General features: G+C 38.1%; 1 protein-coding gene across 1 annotated transcript in view; it reads right to left on the bottom strand.

The window, feature by feature from the left end:
• tusc3 (tumor suppressor candidate 3) overlaps positions 1-18,765 on the bottom strand; it is a 344,078-nt gene that overhangs the window by 194,906 nt on the left and 130,407 nt on the right. Inside the window, exon 2 of the mRNA XM_034188079.1 lies at positions 17,713-17,882. Within this exon, the coding sequence (XP_034043970.1) occupies positions 17,713-17,882 (170 nt within the window). The remainder of the gene's footprint in view (positions 1-17,712; positions 17,883-18,765) is intronic.

Genomic DNA, 18,765 nt, shown 5'->3' with positions numbered 1-18,765 from the left:
TCTTTCATTCTTCAGGTTTTTCATCAGCTTTTAACTTTCAAGAAGGAGATTTAAAATGAAAATCCTGATCAAATAAGATAGTTATTAAAGGAGTCATAGTTTAATTGTAGGGTCATAGCAAAGTTTGTCAGAAAGTTTTGTGTGTTTTTAAAACTCTGAGGGGAGATCAAACTGAGATCTGTTGTGCTGCTTGGACATTTGTCACTATGAGTGTAGAGAGTGGGACACGGTAAGCCACACTTCTGGACCAAACAGATAAAACTGAGTTCACATTGACAGCAACAGACTGGATGTTCCACTGTTTTCAGTGAGAGGCTGACAGGAAAATTATGGATGTGTTATCAGTTTAAAAAAAAACAAAAAACAGACTTGTGATTTAAAGAATGAATGTGGGTGTTGGGAGTGAAAATTACACCTGCTTTAATTTCAACTAAATGACTGTATGCTACTTTGCACCAAGTGGAAGATCAAGCCCAATGTCTCTCTGGCACACACACATGCTTTTCTTGCAGTTCATGTGGACACTGGATGAGCTGTGTGCCCACAATACCTGTGACTACACTCCCCGTGATTGACAGAGCATCAGAAAAGAGTCTCAAAGAAATCATGAGCTTTAATATTCTTGTTCTTTAATACACATTTGTCATTTCTACTTTTGTCAAAATTAACAAAGGTTATTTTGACCTGTACGGTCAAGGCACCCATCAACTTGTCTCTTTTCGTGAGGAGACAAACAAGAAATGCCAAAAAGCAGTCTTTTTCTTCCATTATCTCTTCTTTGTCACCAACTTAAACTCTATGCTTCTCGCCTACAAAACTTCACTTTGACATTGTCTCGTGTGTCAGCAGCCTCTTGTGCTGGCTTTAATTAGTGGAAAATTGTCTGTCAGGATGCGTTATGCGCAGAAACAGTTCATTGTTGTCATGGCAGGGCTGGCTTCTTTTGAAGTGTCTACTGTATTTAAAAAAAAAAGTAATTGATGAAGTTGAAGCTCAGGCCAACAGACTGTCAGGGAAAACAGCGATGCTCAGCTCCGTTTGTGAAGAGCGCTTTGCTAGCATTGTCAAGGTGTCATAAGATCTCACATTAACTTAGCGGACATATCCTATTTATTTACTGAGACTTTAACAAGCCATTAACTGTCAGTGATAAAGTTTTTACTTTTACTGAAAACCTTGCTCTTTTCAATTCAAATACATTCCGAATAAAAAAAAATACCATTAATCTGTGAAGTAAAGATAAATTCTTCAGAGCAATTTGCATGTCTGGGGATCTTTACAAGAATAAAAAAAAACATGCAGTGAGCACTGAAGTCAATTTGAAGAAATTGTTTTTACATTATTAAATTCTCGTTTAAGACTTAATCTCCTGTTAAGCAGTAATGTATATTGAATAATAAAACTTTGTAAAAATCATTCTTCAAGTTTTTCATCCAGGTTTAAACTTTCAAGAAGCAGATTAAAAAAAGAAAATCCTAATCAATAAGATAATTATTAGGGGTCATATTGGCAAAACCAGTTTTAAATCTACCTTTTATATTTTCATGTGTTTAAAGGTTTAATATTGACAACTCCAAAGTCCCACAATTCTTCACATTCTTCTACTTGATGGACCTCAAAATTTAGTTAGGTTTTTTTTTTTTGGGGGGGGGGGGGGGGGCTGCTGGCTGTGCTGGGGGGCCTGGCTGTCGGTAGGGCCTTGTGCTCTTCCTGGCCCCGGGGTTGGGCCTCGCCTCTTGTCTGGAGGCCGGGCCCCGCCCTCGTATGGCTCGGTGGTCCCTACCTTGTGCTTTGGATTCGATTGCGGTGGCTCCTTTGCCCCCCGCTCTTGCCGGGGCTCGCTCCTGCCCTCTGGGCCGTGGCCCTGGTGGTGTGGTTCTGGGGCTCTCCTTATTGGTGGGTTTATACCGGCGCCCTGTGCGCTTCCCTTGGGCATGGGGCTGCTCCCGATGCCTCCGTGGGGAGGGGTGGTGTCGGGGGGGTGTTCCAGCGCCATCGGGCTGCTCCCCTGTTGGTTTGCTGTGCTGCCCGGTGGCTCTGGGGCTGCCTTTCCTGGCCCCTGTGCCCTTCCACTGCCCATTTTCTCCTGGTTCCCCCAGGGCCCTGCGTCCTGGACCCATGTCCGTCGGTGCTTGCGGCCGGCCGCGTGGCTTCTGACGTGCCAGAGTGGTCCGTGTCATATGGTAAGGTTCTGTACTCTTGTCTTGGCCCAACACACTAGCCACAGTAGTGATCAGATATTTAGCTGTGATCAGGGTCTGTGTGTGTGGATGGCTAAGTTTTTGTGGCCGTCACAATTCAGTTTTTGGGTGCTCTTAAGGGGATTAATACTACGGTGTTCTAGATTAGAGTATGAATGCTCACTAATTAGACAACAGACTGTTGCTGTCACTGTTTGTTCAGTGTGGTTGTTTGTACAAGCCCCAGTCAGAAGGTGAAGGAGCTTTCCAGTTTGGTTTGTTTTTGTCAGACAAAAGTCCTTTTTCCATTCGGAAAAATGAGTTCCTTCTCAGATGATGTCCGCACAGTTTGACAGAAAGTTTTGTACGCATTTAAAACTTTGACAGGAGTTCAGACAGAGATTTGTACTGCTGCCTGGATGTCTGTTTGCAATTTTGAGTGTGAGAGAGAGAGAGGGACACGGTGAGCACACTTCTGAACCAAACACGGAGAACAGAGTTCACGTTGACGGCAACAGACTGGATATTTTCAGTGAGACACTGACGGGACAATTATGGATATTTTATCTTAAAAAGCATGAATTACAGACACCAACAAATGGATTATTTAACTGCAGACTGACCTGCATTTAAACAAATAGGAACTTTTGAAGCTTCCATGAGTAGTTTAATTTATGTCATAATAAAATGTTTCACATTCTACGTGTCATAACTAAGTGTCAATCCGTGGGGACATTTTCCCTCTGTCCACTGCACTGCGTACCTGACCCTTTACACTCTCCTTGCAGGTGGGGAACCCACATGGAGGGGACACCATGTTTTTTTTCAGGCTTAGCCTGACTGAACCCCGTGGTTGTACAGCCGGCCACCAGGTGTTATTTTGAGCCCGCCACCACCACCACAAGTGCTGGTTCCAGGAGGAGACCCCAGATTTCCAAACAGGGTGTGAGTTGAGTCCTTCCTGCATTTGTCTATCATAAAGGGTATTTTAGAATTGTCCTTTGTCTGTCTTCTCACTTGGGACAACCATAAGGGTGGTTCCTACCAGGAGCAAAACAGGTTCCATTCTGGTCTTGGAACAGTGGACCAGCTCTTACCCTCGCAAGGATATTAGAAGGGTCTTGGAAGTATGACCAACAAGCCTACATGTGTTTTATCAACTTGGAAAAGGCAACCAGGTCCCTCAAGATGTCCCATGGTGGTGCTGCAGGAGTATGGGGGTACTGGAACCACTGCAAAGTGCAACCTGGTCTCTACACAACCAAATTAAGAGCTGTGTTGGCATCACATAAGACCTGTTTTTCAAGGCACAGTATCCATGGGAGTATCCAGTTCAGTGACCTCAGATTTTGCTTTTTGCAGATGATGTAGTTCTGTTGGCTTCAGACAGTGACCTCAATTGTGCACTGAGCAGGTGTGAGGCTGTGTGTGAAGGACTGGGATGAGAATCAGCACTTTCAAACTTGAGGACCATGGTCCTCCGTTGTACAGGTACAGGGCTCTATGCTTTTGTCACTTGCCATGCCTGGCAAGTTCAGGATTACATTACTAGCCACATGGCAAGGAAACTAATTTAACCAAATAATTGAAATAAATATATCATATTGAGCATCTGCTGATTCAAAGTCCCAATATGATATGAATGAATGATTTGAATGAATGAATGAATGATTTTTGAATGAATGATTTTATTTAGCACGCACAAACAAAATCTCTCATTTACAAAACAAGTCAAAAGAAAACAAAAATTAAAACATATAGAACAAAACTCAAACAATTTACCAATTTAGTGCGGCAGACAAGGTGGGGCAGAAGCAGAAGCTTATAAATGCCCACCCAGTACATCAATTTGTGTACACACAAAGAATAAACACAAAAAACAAATAGTCAGTAATGTAATGCAGTGAAACAAAGTAATACAACAGACAACAAACAAAACAAATAGCCACACAGGCAATTTACTTAATTACTCAAACTATAACAAGTTACTATAGTATTTTAAAACAAGCCAATGTACTAGATACTTTAATACAATCTAAACAATCATTCCACACTCTAACACCATTTACGGAAAAGCAATGACCTTTAGCAGTAGTTCGAATCTTTCTTCTATCAAATACCAAAGTTCCACGCAAATTACAACCCCTGGCAAAAATTATGGAATCACCGGCCTCGGAGGATGTTCATTCAGTTGTTTAATTTGTAGAAAAAAAGCAGATCACAGACATGACACAAAACTAAAGTCATTTCAAATGGCAACTTTCTGGCTTTAAGAAACACTATAAGAAATCAAGAAAAAAATCAATCAATCAATCAATTTTTTTTATATAGCACCAAATCACAACAAACAGTTGCCCCAAGGCGCTTTATATTGTAAGGCAAGGCCATACAATAATTATGTAAAACCCCAACGGTCAAACGACCCCCTGTGAGCAAGCACTTGGCTACAGTGGGAAGGAAAAAACTCCCTTTTAACAGGAAGAAACCTCCAGCAGAACCAGGCTCAGGGAGGGGCAGTCTTCTGCTGGGACTGGTTGGGGCTGAGGGAGAGAACCAGGAAAAAGACATGCTGTGGAGGGGAGCAGAGATCGATCACTAATGATTAATGCAGAGTGGTGCATACAGAGCAAAAAGAGAAAGAAACAGTGCATCATGGGAACCCCCCAGCAGTCTACGTCTATAGCAGCATAACTAAGGGATGGTTCAGGGTCACCTGATCCAGCCCTAACTATAAGCTTTAGCAAAAAGGAAAGTTTTAAGCCTAATCTTAAAAGTAGAGAGGGTGTCTGTCTCCCTGATCTGAATTGGGAGCTGGTTCCACAGGAGAGGAGCCTGAAAGCTGAAGGCTCTGCCTCCCATTCTACTCTTACAAACCCTAGGAACTACAAGTAAGCCTGCAGTCTGAGAGCGAAGCGCTCTATTGGGGTGATATGGTACTACGAGGTCCCTAAGATAAGATGGGACCTGATTATTCAAAACCTTATAAGTAAGAAGAAGAATTTTAAATTCTATTCTAGACTTAACAGGAAGCCAATGAAGAGAGGCCAATATGGGTGAGATATGCTCTCTCCTTCCAGTCCCCGTCAGTACTCTAGCTGCAGCATTTTGAATTAACTGAAGGCTTTTTAGGGAACTTTTAGGACAACCTGATAATAATGAATTACAATAGTCCAGCCTAGAGGAAATAAATGCTATGAATTAGTTTTTCAGCATCACTCTGAGACAAGACCTTTCTAATTTTAGAGATATTGCGTAAATGCAAAAAAGCAGTCCTACATATTTGTTTAATATGCGCTTTGAATGACATATCCTGATCAAAATGACTCCAAGATTTCTCACAGTATTACTAGAGGTCAGGGTAATGCCATCCAGAGTAAGGATCTGGTTAGACACCATGTTTCTAAGATTTGTGGGGCCAAGTACAATAACTTCAGTTTTATCTGAGTTTAAAAGCAGGAAATTAGAGGTCATCCATGTCTTTATGTCTGTAAGACAATCCTGCAGTTTAGCTAATGGTGTGTGTCCTCTGGCTTCATGGATAGATAAAGCTGGGTATCATCTGCGTAACAATGAAAATTTAAGCAATACCGTCTAATAATACTGCCTAAGGGAAGCATATATAAAGTGAATAAAATTGGTCCTAGCACAGAACCTTGTGGAACTCCATAATTAACTTTAGTCTGTGAAGAAGATTCCCCATTTACATGAACAAATTGTAATCTATTAGACAAATATGATTCAAACCACCGCAGCGCAGTGCCTTTAATACCTATGGCATGCTCTAATCTCTGTAATAAAATTTTATGGTCAACAGCATCAAAAGCAGCACTGAGGTCTAACAGAACAAGCACAGAGATGAGTCCACTGTCCGAGGCCATAAGAAGATCATTTGTAACCTTCACTAATGCTGTTTCTGTACTATGATGAATTCTAAAACCTGACTGAAACTCTTCAAATAGACCATTCCTCTGCAGATGATCAGTTAGCTGTTTTACAACTACCCTTTCAAGAATTTTTGAGAGAAAAGGAAGGTGGAGATTGGCCTATAATTAGCTAAGATAGCTGGGTCAAGTGATGGCTTTTTAAGTAATGGTTTAATTACTGCCACCTTAAAAGCCTGTGGTACATAGCCAACTAACAAAGATAGATTGATCATATTTAAGATCGAAGCATTAAATAATGGTAGGGCTTCCTTGAGCAGCCTGGTAGGTATGGGGTCTAATAAACATGTTGATGGTTTGGATGAAGTAACTAATGAAAATAACTCAGACAGAACAATCGGAGAGAAAGAGTCTAACCAAATACCGGCATCACTGAAAGCAGCCAAAGATAACGATACGTCTTTGGGATGGTTATGAGTAATTTTTTCTCTAATAGTTAAAATTTTGTTAGCAAAGAAAGTCATGAAGTCATTACTAGTTAAAGTTAATGGAATACTCAGCTCAATAGAGCTCTGACTCTTTGTCAGCCTGGCTACAGTGCTGAAAAGAAACCTGGGGTTGTTCTTATTTTCTTCAATTAGTGATGAGTAGAAAGATGTCCTAGCTTTACGGAGGGCTTTTTTATAGAGCAACAGACTCTTTTTCCAGGCTAAGTGAAGATCTTCTAAATTAGTGAGACGCCATTTCCTCTCCAACTTACGGGTTATCTGCTTTAAGCTACGAGTTTGTGAGTTATACCACGGAGTCAGACACTTCTGATTTAAAGCTCTCTTTTTCAGAGGAGCTACAGCATCCAAAGTTGTCTTCAATGAGGATGTAAAACTATTGACGAGATACTCTATCTCCCTTACAGAGTTTAGGTAGCTACTCTGCACTGTGTTGTTATATGGCATTAGAGAACATAAGAAGGAATCATATCCTTAAACCTAGTTACAGTGCTTTCTGAAAGACTTCTAGTGTAATGAAACTTATTCCCTACTGCTGGGTAGTCCATCAGAGTAAATGTAAATGTTATTAAGAAATGATCAGACAGAAGGGAGTTTTCAGGGAATACTGTTAAGTCTTCTATTTCCATACCATAAGTCAGAACAAGATCTAAGATATGATTAAAGTGGTGGGTGGACTCATTTACTTTTTGAGCAAAGCCAATAGAGTCTAATAATAGATTAAATGCAGTGTTGAGGCTGTCATTCTCAGCATCTGTGTGGATGTTAAAATCGCCCACTATAATTATCTTATCTGAGCTAAGCACTAAGTCAGACAAAAGGTCTGAAAATTCACAGAGAAACTCACAGTAACGACCAGGTGGACGATAGATAATAACAAATAAAACTGGCTTTTGGGACTTCCAATTTGGATGGACAAGACTAAGAGACAAAAAAAGATTGTGGCAGTCAGTAACGGTTACTTTTTTAGACCAAGCAGAGGAAAAAAATATGGACTCACTCAATTCTGAGGAAAAAATTATGGAATCACCCTGTAAATTTTCATCCCCAAAACTAACACCTGCATCAAATCACATCTGCTTGTTAGTCTGCATCTAAAAAGGAGTGATCACACCTTGGAGAGCTGTTGCACCAAGTGGACTGACATGAATCATGGCTCCAACACGAGAGATGTCAATTGAAACAAAGGAGAGGATTATCAAACTCTTAAAAGAGGGTAAATCATCACGCAATGTTGCAAAAGATGTTGGTTGTTCACAGTCAGCTGTGTCTAAACTCTGGACCAAATACAAACAACATGGGAAGGTTGTTAAAAGGCAAACATACTGGTAGACCAAGGAAGACATCAAAGCATCAAGACAAAAAACTTAAAGCAATATGTCTCAAAAATCGAAAATGCACAACAAAACAAATGAGGAACGAATGGGAGGAAACTGGAGTCAACGTCTGTGACCGAACTGTAAGAAACCGCCTAAAGGAAATGGGATTTACATACAGAAAAGCTAAACGAAAGCCATCATTAACACCTAAACAGAAAAAAACAAGGTTACAATGGGCTAAAGAAAGCAATCGTGGACTGTGGATGACTGGATGAAAGTCATATTCAGTGATGAATCTCGAATCTGCATTGGGCAAGGTGATGATGCTGGAACTTTTGTTTGGTGCCGTTCCAATGAGATTTATAAAGATGACTGCCTGAAGAGAACATGTAAATTTCATTCATTGATGTGGGGCTGCATGTCAGGTAAAGGCACTGGGGAGATGGCTGTCATTACATCATCAATAAATGCACAAGTTTACGTTGATATTTTGGACACTTTTCTGATGTTTGAGGATGATGAAATCATTTTTCAAGAAGATAATGCATCTTGCCATAGAGCAAAAACTGTGAAAACATTCCTTGCAAAAAGACACATAGGGTCAATTTCATGACATACGGTCAATGTCAAAGAGCAGATGTGATTTGATGCAGGTGTTAGTTTTGGGGATGGAAATTTACAGGGTGATTCCATAATTTATTCCTCAGAATTGAGTGAGTCCATATTTTTTTCCTCTGCTTGGTCTAAAAAAGTAACCGTTACTGACTGCCACAATCTTTTTTTCTTGATTTCTTATAGTGTTTCTTAAAGCCAGAAAGTTGCCATTTGAAATGACTTTAGTTTTGTGTCATGTCTGTGATCTGCTTTTTTTTACAAAATTAAACGACAGAATGAACATCCTCCGAGGCCGGTGATTCCATAATTTTTGCCAGGGGTTGTATAACTGGACTCTCTCATTTTAAACAGCTCCTGGACATGTTGAGGCAAGATTCCATTTTTAACTTTATACATCGTCTGTATTGTAAAATAATCAACCAAGTGATAATATTTCAAAAACTGAAGACAAACAAACAGTGAATTTGTTGGTTCACGATATGTTTTTTTACGTATCACTCTTATATCTTTTTATTGTAACAGAAATATTTGATTAGTATTTTTTTTATATGTACTTCCCCAAACTTCAATGCAGTAAGTCATATAAGGGACAAATAATGAGTGATACAATGAAACCAACAGATGCTGGGGGAGAAAGTATTGTACTTTGTACTAGGGATGTCCCGATCAGGTTTTTTGGGCCCCAATCCGATTCTGAGTCTTCTGATTTTGAGTATCTGCCGATACCGAGTCCCAATCCGATACTTTAAAAAACTGAATGAGCAATGAACAAATGCTAAATATATAATAATTTCATTTTAATCACCTTATCTTATTATTTATCACTTAAACGGTGCACTTCTCCTTGAGATAGCTTGAACAATCAAGTAATAATCTACCAGACTTAAAAAATGTACAAATTTCCATGTTATTTTATTTGTCTAAAATAAATGTCCAAGGTTCCGTATGTTAAACAAGAAATTATCTAATCTGAAATAACAGGTGGTTTTAATTTATAGATAAAAGGTTTCTGACAAAGTGACAAAGTGACAAAGTTTTTTAATTCGGCACACAAAATATTCAAATAGAAAAAAATGAACAATTCCACAAACAAACACAGACAAAACTAGTGAGTCCGAAAGGGTGTGGGCTGAAGCAAAGCTTATTAGCGCCCACCCCTGCTAGTACAAGTCCAACAATTCTAATCAGTCATATTTACATAAATATAAATTCACTACTACATGTCGACACACAGACATACACATCAATATACTATTCACTTATAATTATATTTATATAGTACCAGATCATAAGAAGGTCAAATCAAGGCACTTTACGCCAGTAAGGACTAACCTTACCAACCCCCAGAGCAAGCACTAGGCAACTGTGGTGAGGAAAAACTCCCTATAAGGAAGAAACCTCAAGCAGACCAGGCTCTTGGGGGTGACCCTCTGCTTGGGCTGTGCCACATATACCTATATACATACGCATATACTTTACAAACATAAATATATACATAGTCACTTATATACATATACACCTACCCATATCTATATATCTACATACGCATATACATACCCACACATTCAAATATACAATAAGTCCCACTTATAAATTGAACATTCCATATAAATCAAATTATATTTGCTTCTTTATGATACTTAGACATAATGTTCTTTTTGAGTAGTTTCTTAAATCTCACTAAGGTACTACTCATTCTAACCTCTGTTGAACATTTGTTCCATTTCCTCACACCAACCACAGACACACAAAAACCCTTTACATTTGTTCTTACTGGTGGTTTCATAAAAATTGCACAACCTCTTAAACTATATCTGGATTCCCTCAATCGGAACAGACTCTGGACATGTCTCGGTAAGGCTTGGTTTTTCGCTCGAGTTTGAACTGTAATGTAATCGACCAAATCAATGAATTTTAATAAATTTAAAGACACAAATAGAGAATGAGTTGGTTCACAATATTGTTTATTGCAGATGATTCGTATGGCTCGTTTTTGCAAAAGGAATATTGGATTGGTATTTGATTTGTAAGTGTTTCCCCATGACTCAACACAATATGTCATATATGGTACCATCAGAGAATGATATAAAGTAAGTAACCCTTCTTGCGGCAGTAGGTCTTTGGCTTTATACAAAATGGCTATAGTTTTTGACAATTTTGATTTCACATAATTTATATGTGGTTTCCAGCTAAGTTTATTATCAATTATAACACCTAAAAATTTATTCTCTGTTACTAACTCAATTTCCTTATTGTTTATAGTTAAATTTTTACATTTGGGTGCCTGTTTATTTCCAAATATAATACATTTAGTTTTCCCAAGGTTGAGTGATAACTTATTAGCGTCAAACCAAACGTTAAATTTTTCCAGTTCATTCTCCACTATGTCCAGAAGCTGTTCAAGATTTTCACCGCTACAGAACACAGTTGTATCATCCGCAAAAAGGACACATCTCAGTGAACTCGACACCCAACTTATATCATTTATATAGATTATAAACAACAAAGGACCCAGCACTGAGCCCTGCGGCACCCCACATGTGACATCCCTGAGTTCAGAATTTGTATTATTGAATTGAACATACTGAAATCTGCCTTGTAAATAACTAGCTATCCATTCATATGCCAGACCTCTGATTCCATATTTCTGCAGTTTACTTAATAGTATTCCATGGTTAATTGTGTCAAACGCTTTCTGTAAATAAAAAAAAACACCTATTGTGTATTGTTTATTATCAATTGCAGTTGCAATACTTTCCACAAAGTCCATCAAAGCATGTGATGTAGTTCGAGACCTTCTGAATCCATATTGTTCTTCACAAATGATGTTATGCTTCAGTAAATAATCATTTAATCTTTTAGCAAATATTTTTTCCAAAATTTTGGAAAATTGTGGCAGGAGTGATATAGGTCTATAATTAGAAAATGTGTGTTTGTCACCAGTTTTAAACAGAGGAATTACTTTGGCTATTTTCATTTGAGAAGGAAATTTACCAGTACTTAGTGACATATTGCAAATATAATTGAACGGTTTTACTATACAATCAATAACTTTTTTAATAAAGCCATATCCAAATTATTAAAATCAGTCGATTTCTTACTTTTTGAACCATGAACCAGATCAAGTATTTCCCTTTCATGAGTACCACCAATGAACATTGAAACAGATTGAACCATTTATTGATTTAGCTATTTTAATTACAAGTGTTCTAAACTTTTTCAAACAGTAATAAGAAATTTTGAGGTAGCAAACAACAACAACAAAAAAACATTTCCAAGGATGTTTCTTCAGACACATGGTTTCTGCACTGATCTGTGGTTCAAATCCCCGCCTGACTAGAAAATCACTAAGGGCCCTTGGGCAAGGTCTTTAGTCCCTTATTGCTCCCAGTGTGTAGTGAGCACCTTGTATGGCAGCACCCTGACATCGGGGTGAATGTGAGGCATAATTGTAAAGCGCTTTGAGCGTCTGATGCAGATGGAAAAGCGCTATATAAATGCAGTCCATTTACCATTTGTACAGATCAGTGGTTTCTGCCACTAGTCTTCCGTGTTTTGGCCCGATGCGTCGATCCTATTAGACAGCGCGAAGCTACCTCACAGCTCAGAGCGTCGAAAGTTCAAAAGTCAACTTGAAAAGTAAAAAGAAAAAAAAAACAACTTACATTTGCATCCTGACAGTCCTCATTGTACCCCTCTGATGCTTTATCAGTGTTCAACAAGTTCAGAGCAGCACAGTGAACGTGAATGAAGACGAAAGCTCTTTAAGACGCGCTCCTAAATGTGATGAGTGCACACGTTGCTCGTGCACACCATTTCTCGCTCCGTTTTTGCAGACACAGGACAATTTGTTTTTTTCTTTTTGTTAAACAGATGACAGATCGTCATCCTGAGGACTTGGTCAGCACCGGGTCCTGCTGCCCACAGAAGGATGACTGAGCAAGAGTTTCGGTGGGAAAGTGTCCATCATTCTCTTGTCATTCCATCGAGGCATCACGCTGAGCGCGTAAACACACAAACAGCAGTTCTGCGAAAGAAACTTTGCGCGCGTAACTCCCCCCCACCTCTGTACGGGTTACAATTCCATCTCTTGTTCCCAAATTCACTGCACAACTCTTGTTCCCTTTTCTCCTCTGGAATCGGTTTCAGCTGCACGCATGTGTGAGAATGTCTGGTTGAACTTATGTTTTTTCTTTTGTTCAATTAAAAAAAAAAGATTGGGTTGAACTTTGACCGCGTCAGCCTGCCGACAAGCGGCAATGCGCGCTCCCGTCTTGATGCCTCTAAAAAGCAACGCGTCTCATGCCTCTGACGCGTGAAAGGCCCATTAATCTGCAATAATGAGCTTGAAATAGCACTGATCAAAATAATGAGGATAAAATCTATATCGGATTCCTGATCGGGATGCAACGTCCAATTTCGATCAAGTCTGAAACCACGTGATCGGGCCCGATTTCCGATCACGTGATTGGATCGGGACATCCCTACTTTGTACAAGATAGCAATAACTTTTGATAAATTGGACTCTGTTTTATATGAGTTTTCCAACTGAGCTTATCATCAACAAAAACTCCAAGAAATTTAGTTTGAGATACAACTTCAGTGCCATTCAACGATAATTTACTGCTTAAATTTCTAGGCTTATTTCCAAATATAATGCACTTAGTTTTACCGAATGAGGTGATAATTTATTAGAGTCAAACCAATATTTAAATTTTTGCAGTTCCCTCTCCACCAAGTCCAAGAGCTGGGGCACTCCACATGTAATCCTCAAAAATTCAGATTTTATCCCACCAAGATGAACACACTGATATCTATTACGTAAATAGCTAGCTATCCAGTTAAAGGCCAGTCCTCTAATACCATACATCTGTAATTTTTCCAATAATACGGTATGATCAATAGTATCAAATGCTTTCTGTTTTGCTTTCGATTTTTTCTGAAACATACTGATGTTTGTTAAGTATATGATGTTTTTCTATAAAATCGTTCAACCTCTTTACAAATATTTTTTCCAGAGTTTTAGAAAACTATGGTAACAAAGGGACAGGCCTATAATTGGAAAAAAAAAAGAAAAACGTGTTTATCACCAGATTTAAACAGTGGTATAACCTTAGCAATTTTTATTCTGGAAGGAAATTTCACAGTCATGAGTGACAGATTACAAATATATGTTAAAGGTTTGATAATACAGTCAAAACCATATCAAAGCTATCAATACCAGTGGATTTTTTTCCCTTAATTTTGTGAACTATATTAAAAATTTCTTTTTCATCTGTTTCTCTAATAAACATCGAATCCTGAATTTTATTAATTAATTTACAGTTGTCCATAGAACACTTTGCCATAGTTACAATTGAGTTTGATAAATTTTTTCCAACATTAACAAAATAATCATTAAAATAATCAGCAATAATTTTATTTCCTTTTACAATTTTATCAGAGTCTATATAAAAGTAAGATGGATAATCTTTAACAACTTTTTTCTTTTTAATGATTTCGCACAAGAGCTTCCAGGTTCCCCTAATGTTAGTTTTATTTTTCTCCAACAAATTGCAGTGATACTGCTTCTTACACAATTGCATAATGTTTGTTAATTTATTTTTATATGTCTTATATTTCATATCGGCTTCATTAGTTCTAAATTTTAAAAACTGCTTATACAATAAATTTTTCTTTTTACATGCATTCAGGAGTCCCTTTGTTACCCAAGGTTTATCAGTCCTTTCTGTATCTCCAGTTTTAGGCACCCACAGACAATGTTTATCATACAGATTAGATACAAGAGAAATAAGTGATTCATATGTTTCATCAACATCATCACAATAAATTTCACACCAGTTCTGGTGCAATAAATCCCTTCTGAGGTTCTCAATATTAACATTTGTTATTTTCCTAATAAAATGTACAGTTTTTGTTTGGTGCACACTGTCCACTGATGATTGAAAAGCTACAAAAACTGGCATCGGAAATAAGTATTCCACCTGTTATATTCCCTACAATGGCATTTGTTAATATGTTGTCAATGAGTCTTGATGTGTTCATAGTTATCCTGGTTGGATGTGTGATCACAGGATATAGACCCATACAAAACAGAGTTTATAAATTCAGTTATTTGTAATTGACCATAAGGGTTTAAAAAAAAATATTAAAGTCTCCACAGACAAACAAAAGCTTGTTATTATTAATTATTATTATTAATAGTTATTATTGTGTTGTACATATTTGTAAGTAAGTCCCTTCGGCTGCTCCCTTGTTTGCACTCGGGGTCGCCACAGCAAATCCAAGGTGGATCTGCATGTTGATTTGGCACAGGTTTTACGCCAGATGCCCTTCCTGACGCAACTCCACATTACATGGAGAAATGTGGCAGGGGTGGGATTTGAACCCAGAACCTTCCGAACTGAAACCAAGCGCATTAACCACTTGGCCACATTCCAAGATATTGCACTTACACAGAAACATACTGCAAGCATGTTAAAAATCAATCTATTGTGCATGCATGACAACAGCTCTGCCATGTCAGACTGGCTCTCTGAGTCTGACTCTTTACACCCAAAGCAATCAAAGGGAATAATGTGATTATTAACCATCAGATGACAAATTAAAACCTCTTAAATCATTCTACAGTCAGTTTTAAGCAGAAACAAGGCTGTTTTAAGTACAAATGAGGCAATAATCGGTGAGTGGCTACTGACGCTCTGAAATGACGAAGGTCCCCAGTCTTTTATTGTGAAATAATACTGAATTTATGTGGAAACAATTGTTGTACAAGAGCTTCAGATATCTGTCACTGAGATAGATGAAGACTGAAGTATAGTTTTAAGCAGAAACAAGGCAACAATTTGTGAAATGCTGCCGATGCTCTGAAATGACGCATTCGCGGTGAAGGCAGGGTGGACCGAATGTTGGACACAGGTGGAGTGATTTCAGACAGCGAATAGTCAACACCTGAGGTTATGCCACTTTTTTTGGCTAAAATACACAAATCTGTGTGCATCAGACTTTGTATGTCTAACTTTATTTTTATCAGCTACATCTGCACCCGCACAAATTAAAGAGTTGGAAGTAATAATTCATAATCTGGTATATAATTTTTTTAAACGATAATGTTGATTGCAGTGAAATATGTCCTTTAAAGTTGAAACCATTTCCAGACATGGTATCAGCCAAAAGTGATCAAGCTACATTTTAAACTGGATTTTTTGCTTTTGTTGCATTGATATTAAGAGTGCGGCTTCCGAAAAGATCACGCTTATATTCATTTTGTTCCAAAGAAGGAAAATTTTCCAGTGATAAAGGATTGCCATCATGTTGAGAAACATCAATTAAAACAATGTAAATGCAGCTTAAAAGGTGCCTGGCCCACCTCTGACCCACTTAGGTTTAAGAGATTAAACGGCGGAGAAGTGAAGCCTGATTTCCTCAGAGCAAACAGCATTAACATCATTCCCATAACCTTTTAGCTATCAGAAAGTACAGCATCTCAAAACAACACCATAACCTTGAGGTTTAACATTTTTCTTCATACAACTTTTAAACTACAATATTTCTAAAAGCAGCTTTCACTTTTTCACCAGAGAGTAAGTATGCCAATAATTGTCCCTGTAACCATCTTATAAAGTAAAGGTTCAACACAAAACAGTCAAGTACACACCGGAATGCTTTAACAGCATGTCAATTTAGCCAAAAATGTTCAAAAATGAATGATTCGCTAAGTGCAAGTTACTTTTTTGAAGAGAGAGACAGAGGTTGAATGACAAAAAACTTTCTAAATCCAAAGATACATAATACTCCGCCAATCAAATTCTCTAATATGCAATCTGCAAGGGGAATGAAGGGGTTTGTTGCACATGCATTTTACCTTTTACTTCATATCTAAACATTTCCATGTCAAAACTGTATGTGCATGTAAAATATACACTGCATTTGTATTACAGTCACATCAATTACCTACACCAGTGAGGTAATGTCTTTGATTAGATTAGACAGAACTTTGGGAAGACTCCCTCAGGGAAACTGAGGTTCCACCAGCATTGTATAGCAGCACACAGGGTAAGAAGCACAAAGAGTATCAAAACTGAAAGTAAAAAAAAAAGAAAAACAGTTTGCAACTATAAATATAAATACACAATATAAATGCCAGACATACTGATCAATACTGGTTTACTGGCTACTACTGTTCCTCTCATTCCTGACATCTGTCTTCCTGTTACTCCTCCTCCCCTGATTGAGTATCATTTGGTGTCACTAGTCTGTTTGTTAGGGGGATTATGCAAAATTACTAGACCAATTTTCTTGAAACATGGTGAAAAGGTGGAGTTAGAGTAGGAATAGACCAATAATCAGCCTAGACCATTATTGGTCTATTCCTTTTACAGGCCAAAGAAGAAACCACTAACATTTGGAATGTACTGAATACAGAGGCCAGCTGTAGAATAATATTTCCAATACTCAAACATTTTTGTGAACTTCTCGAGGAATAACACACAAAGGCATACGTAGAGTGTCAATATCTACCACATATCATCGGCATGTGTTCTCATTGGGAACATTGGGTTTTCAAAATGCTGTTTAATAAAAACCTGATGTCAGAAGGCAGCCAGGTCATGTTGAAAAACAGATTTTATACAACAGAAACTGTCTGCAACAACAAAATACAACAGGGAACTTTTCAGCACCACAGTCAGAACCACTCATTCTTCACACGAACTCCAATTTTCCATCCAGAACCATTGATGAGGCTGAAGTAATGGGTCATTGCAGAGGTTTTCCTCTCTCTCTTTTAATCTCAATGCATTCATTACTTTGAGTTTTCCAGTGAGTAAGTGTGTCTTTTTGGCCTTGTTCTGTGTAATTTATTCATTCCCCTATGGTGGAAAGGCTGGCTCGAGTCTCTTTGATCTAAATGTCAACGTGACCCCACAGGTTCTTGTTATGTAACAGTTTTTTTCCTACATTCCCTAAAAGGAGCAAGTTTTTTTTTTTTTTTTTTGTCTGAGCAACGCGAATGAGTCCTGAGGCATTTGTACTGTGTGTGTACACATCTTGGAAGCACTTGGATATTTTCAATGCAAGTGACCAATGCTCAACTAAATTCATCAGAGAAAATGACAATCAGCTGAGATCACAGAGAAGAAAAAAGGATCGATGACTGTTGGTTCTTACAGTAAGTACTCTGGAGCTGAATGAATGTCTGCATGCTGCATACCTGCAGACAGAACACTGTCTTTGAGGCTGGAGGGCAGTGAACATGACAATGACAGAGTAGTTCCTGGGCGGCGCCTTGACAAAACGACGGAACTTGTCCCCATTCATCCGCACAACTGAACGGCGAGATGACCACTCCATCATCTGGTCAACTTTTTCGGACAACAGGTTCTAAAAAAAAAAAAAAAAAAAAGAGGAAGAGCACAAACATAAAACTATCCTTTTCATGCTAGAAGTCCAACAATGACAAAAAATACAATTTCTGTATTCATGATCATGAATGTTAAAAAGGAGAAAATACAATGGACAAGTCATTTTTGCATGGCTGGGTTTGCAGAATAATTCCAGGCCTGTAAAATGTGTGTGTTACAACAAGCATGACATACAATATAAATTTTAAGAGTCTCGACTCCTGAACTACAGACTAATGAGCTGCAAACAGCCTGCTGATTAAATGGGGTCTTGTCTATTAAAAATTACAAAATAGTAAAACAATGCAAACAAATGCTTATAATGTTGAATTATGTTGTGGTGTACTTATAGTGTTCAGAATAATAGTAGTGCTATGTGACTAAAAAGATTAATCCAGGTTTTGAGTATATTTCTTATTGTTACATGGGAAACAAGGTACCAGTAGATTCAGTAGATTCTCACAAATCCAACAAGACCAAGCACTCATGATATGCACACTCTTAAGGCTATGAAATTGGGCTATTAGTAAAAAAAAAACAGTAGAAAAGGGGTGTTCACAATAATAGTAGTGTGGCATTCAGTCAGTGAGTTCGTCAATTTTGTGGAACAAACAGGTGTGAATCAGGTGTCCCCTATTTAAGGATGAAGCCAGCACCTGTTGAACATGCTTTTCTCTTTGAAAGCCTGAGGAAAATGGGACGTTCAAGACATTGTTCAGAAGAACAGCGCAGTTTGATTAAAAAGTTGATTGGAGAGGGGAAAACTTATACGCAGGTGCACAAAATTATAGGCTGTTCATCTACAATGATCTCCAATTCTTTAAAATGGACAAAAAAAAACAGAGACATGTGGAAGAAACGGA

This window comes from Thalassophryne amazonica, chromosome 15, assembly GCF_902500255.1.
Source record: "Thalassophryne amazonica chromosome 15, fThaAma1.1, whole genome shotgun sequence".
NCBI classification, from domain to species: Eukaryota; Metazoa; Chordata; class Actinopteri; order Batrachoidiformes; family Batrachoididae; genus Thalassophryne; species Thalassophryne amazonica.
Note: the sequence above shows the minus strand (reverse complement) of the source record. Positions and strands in the feature narration are given on the sequence as shown.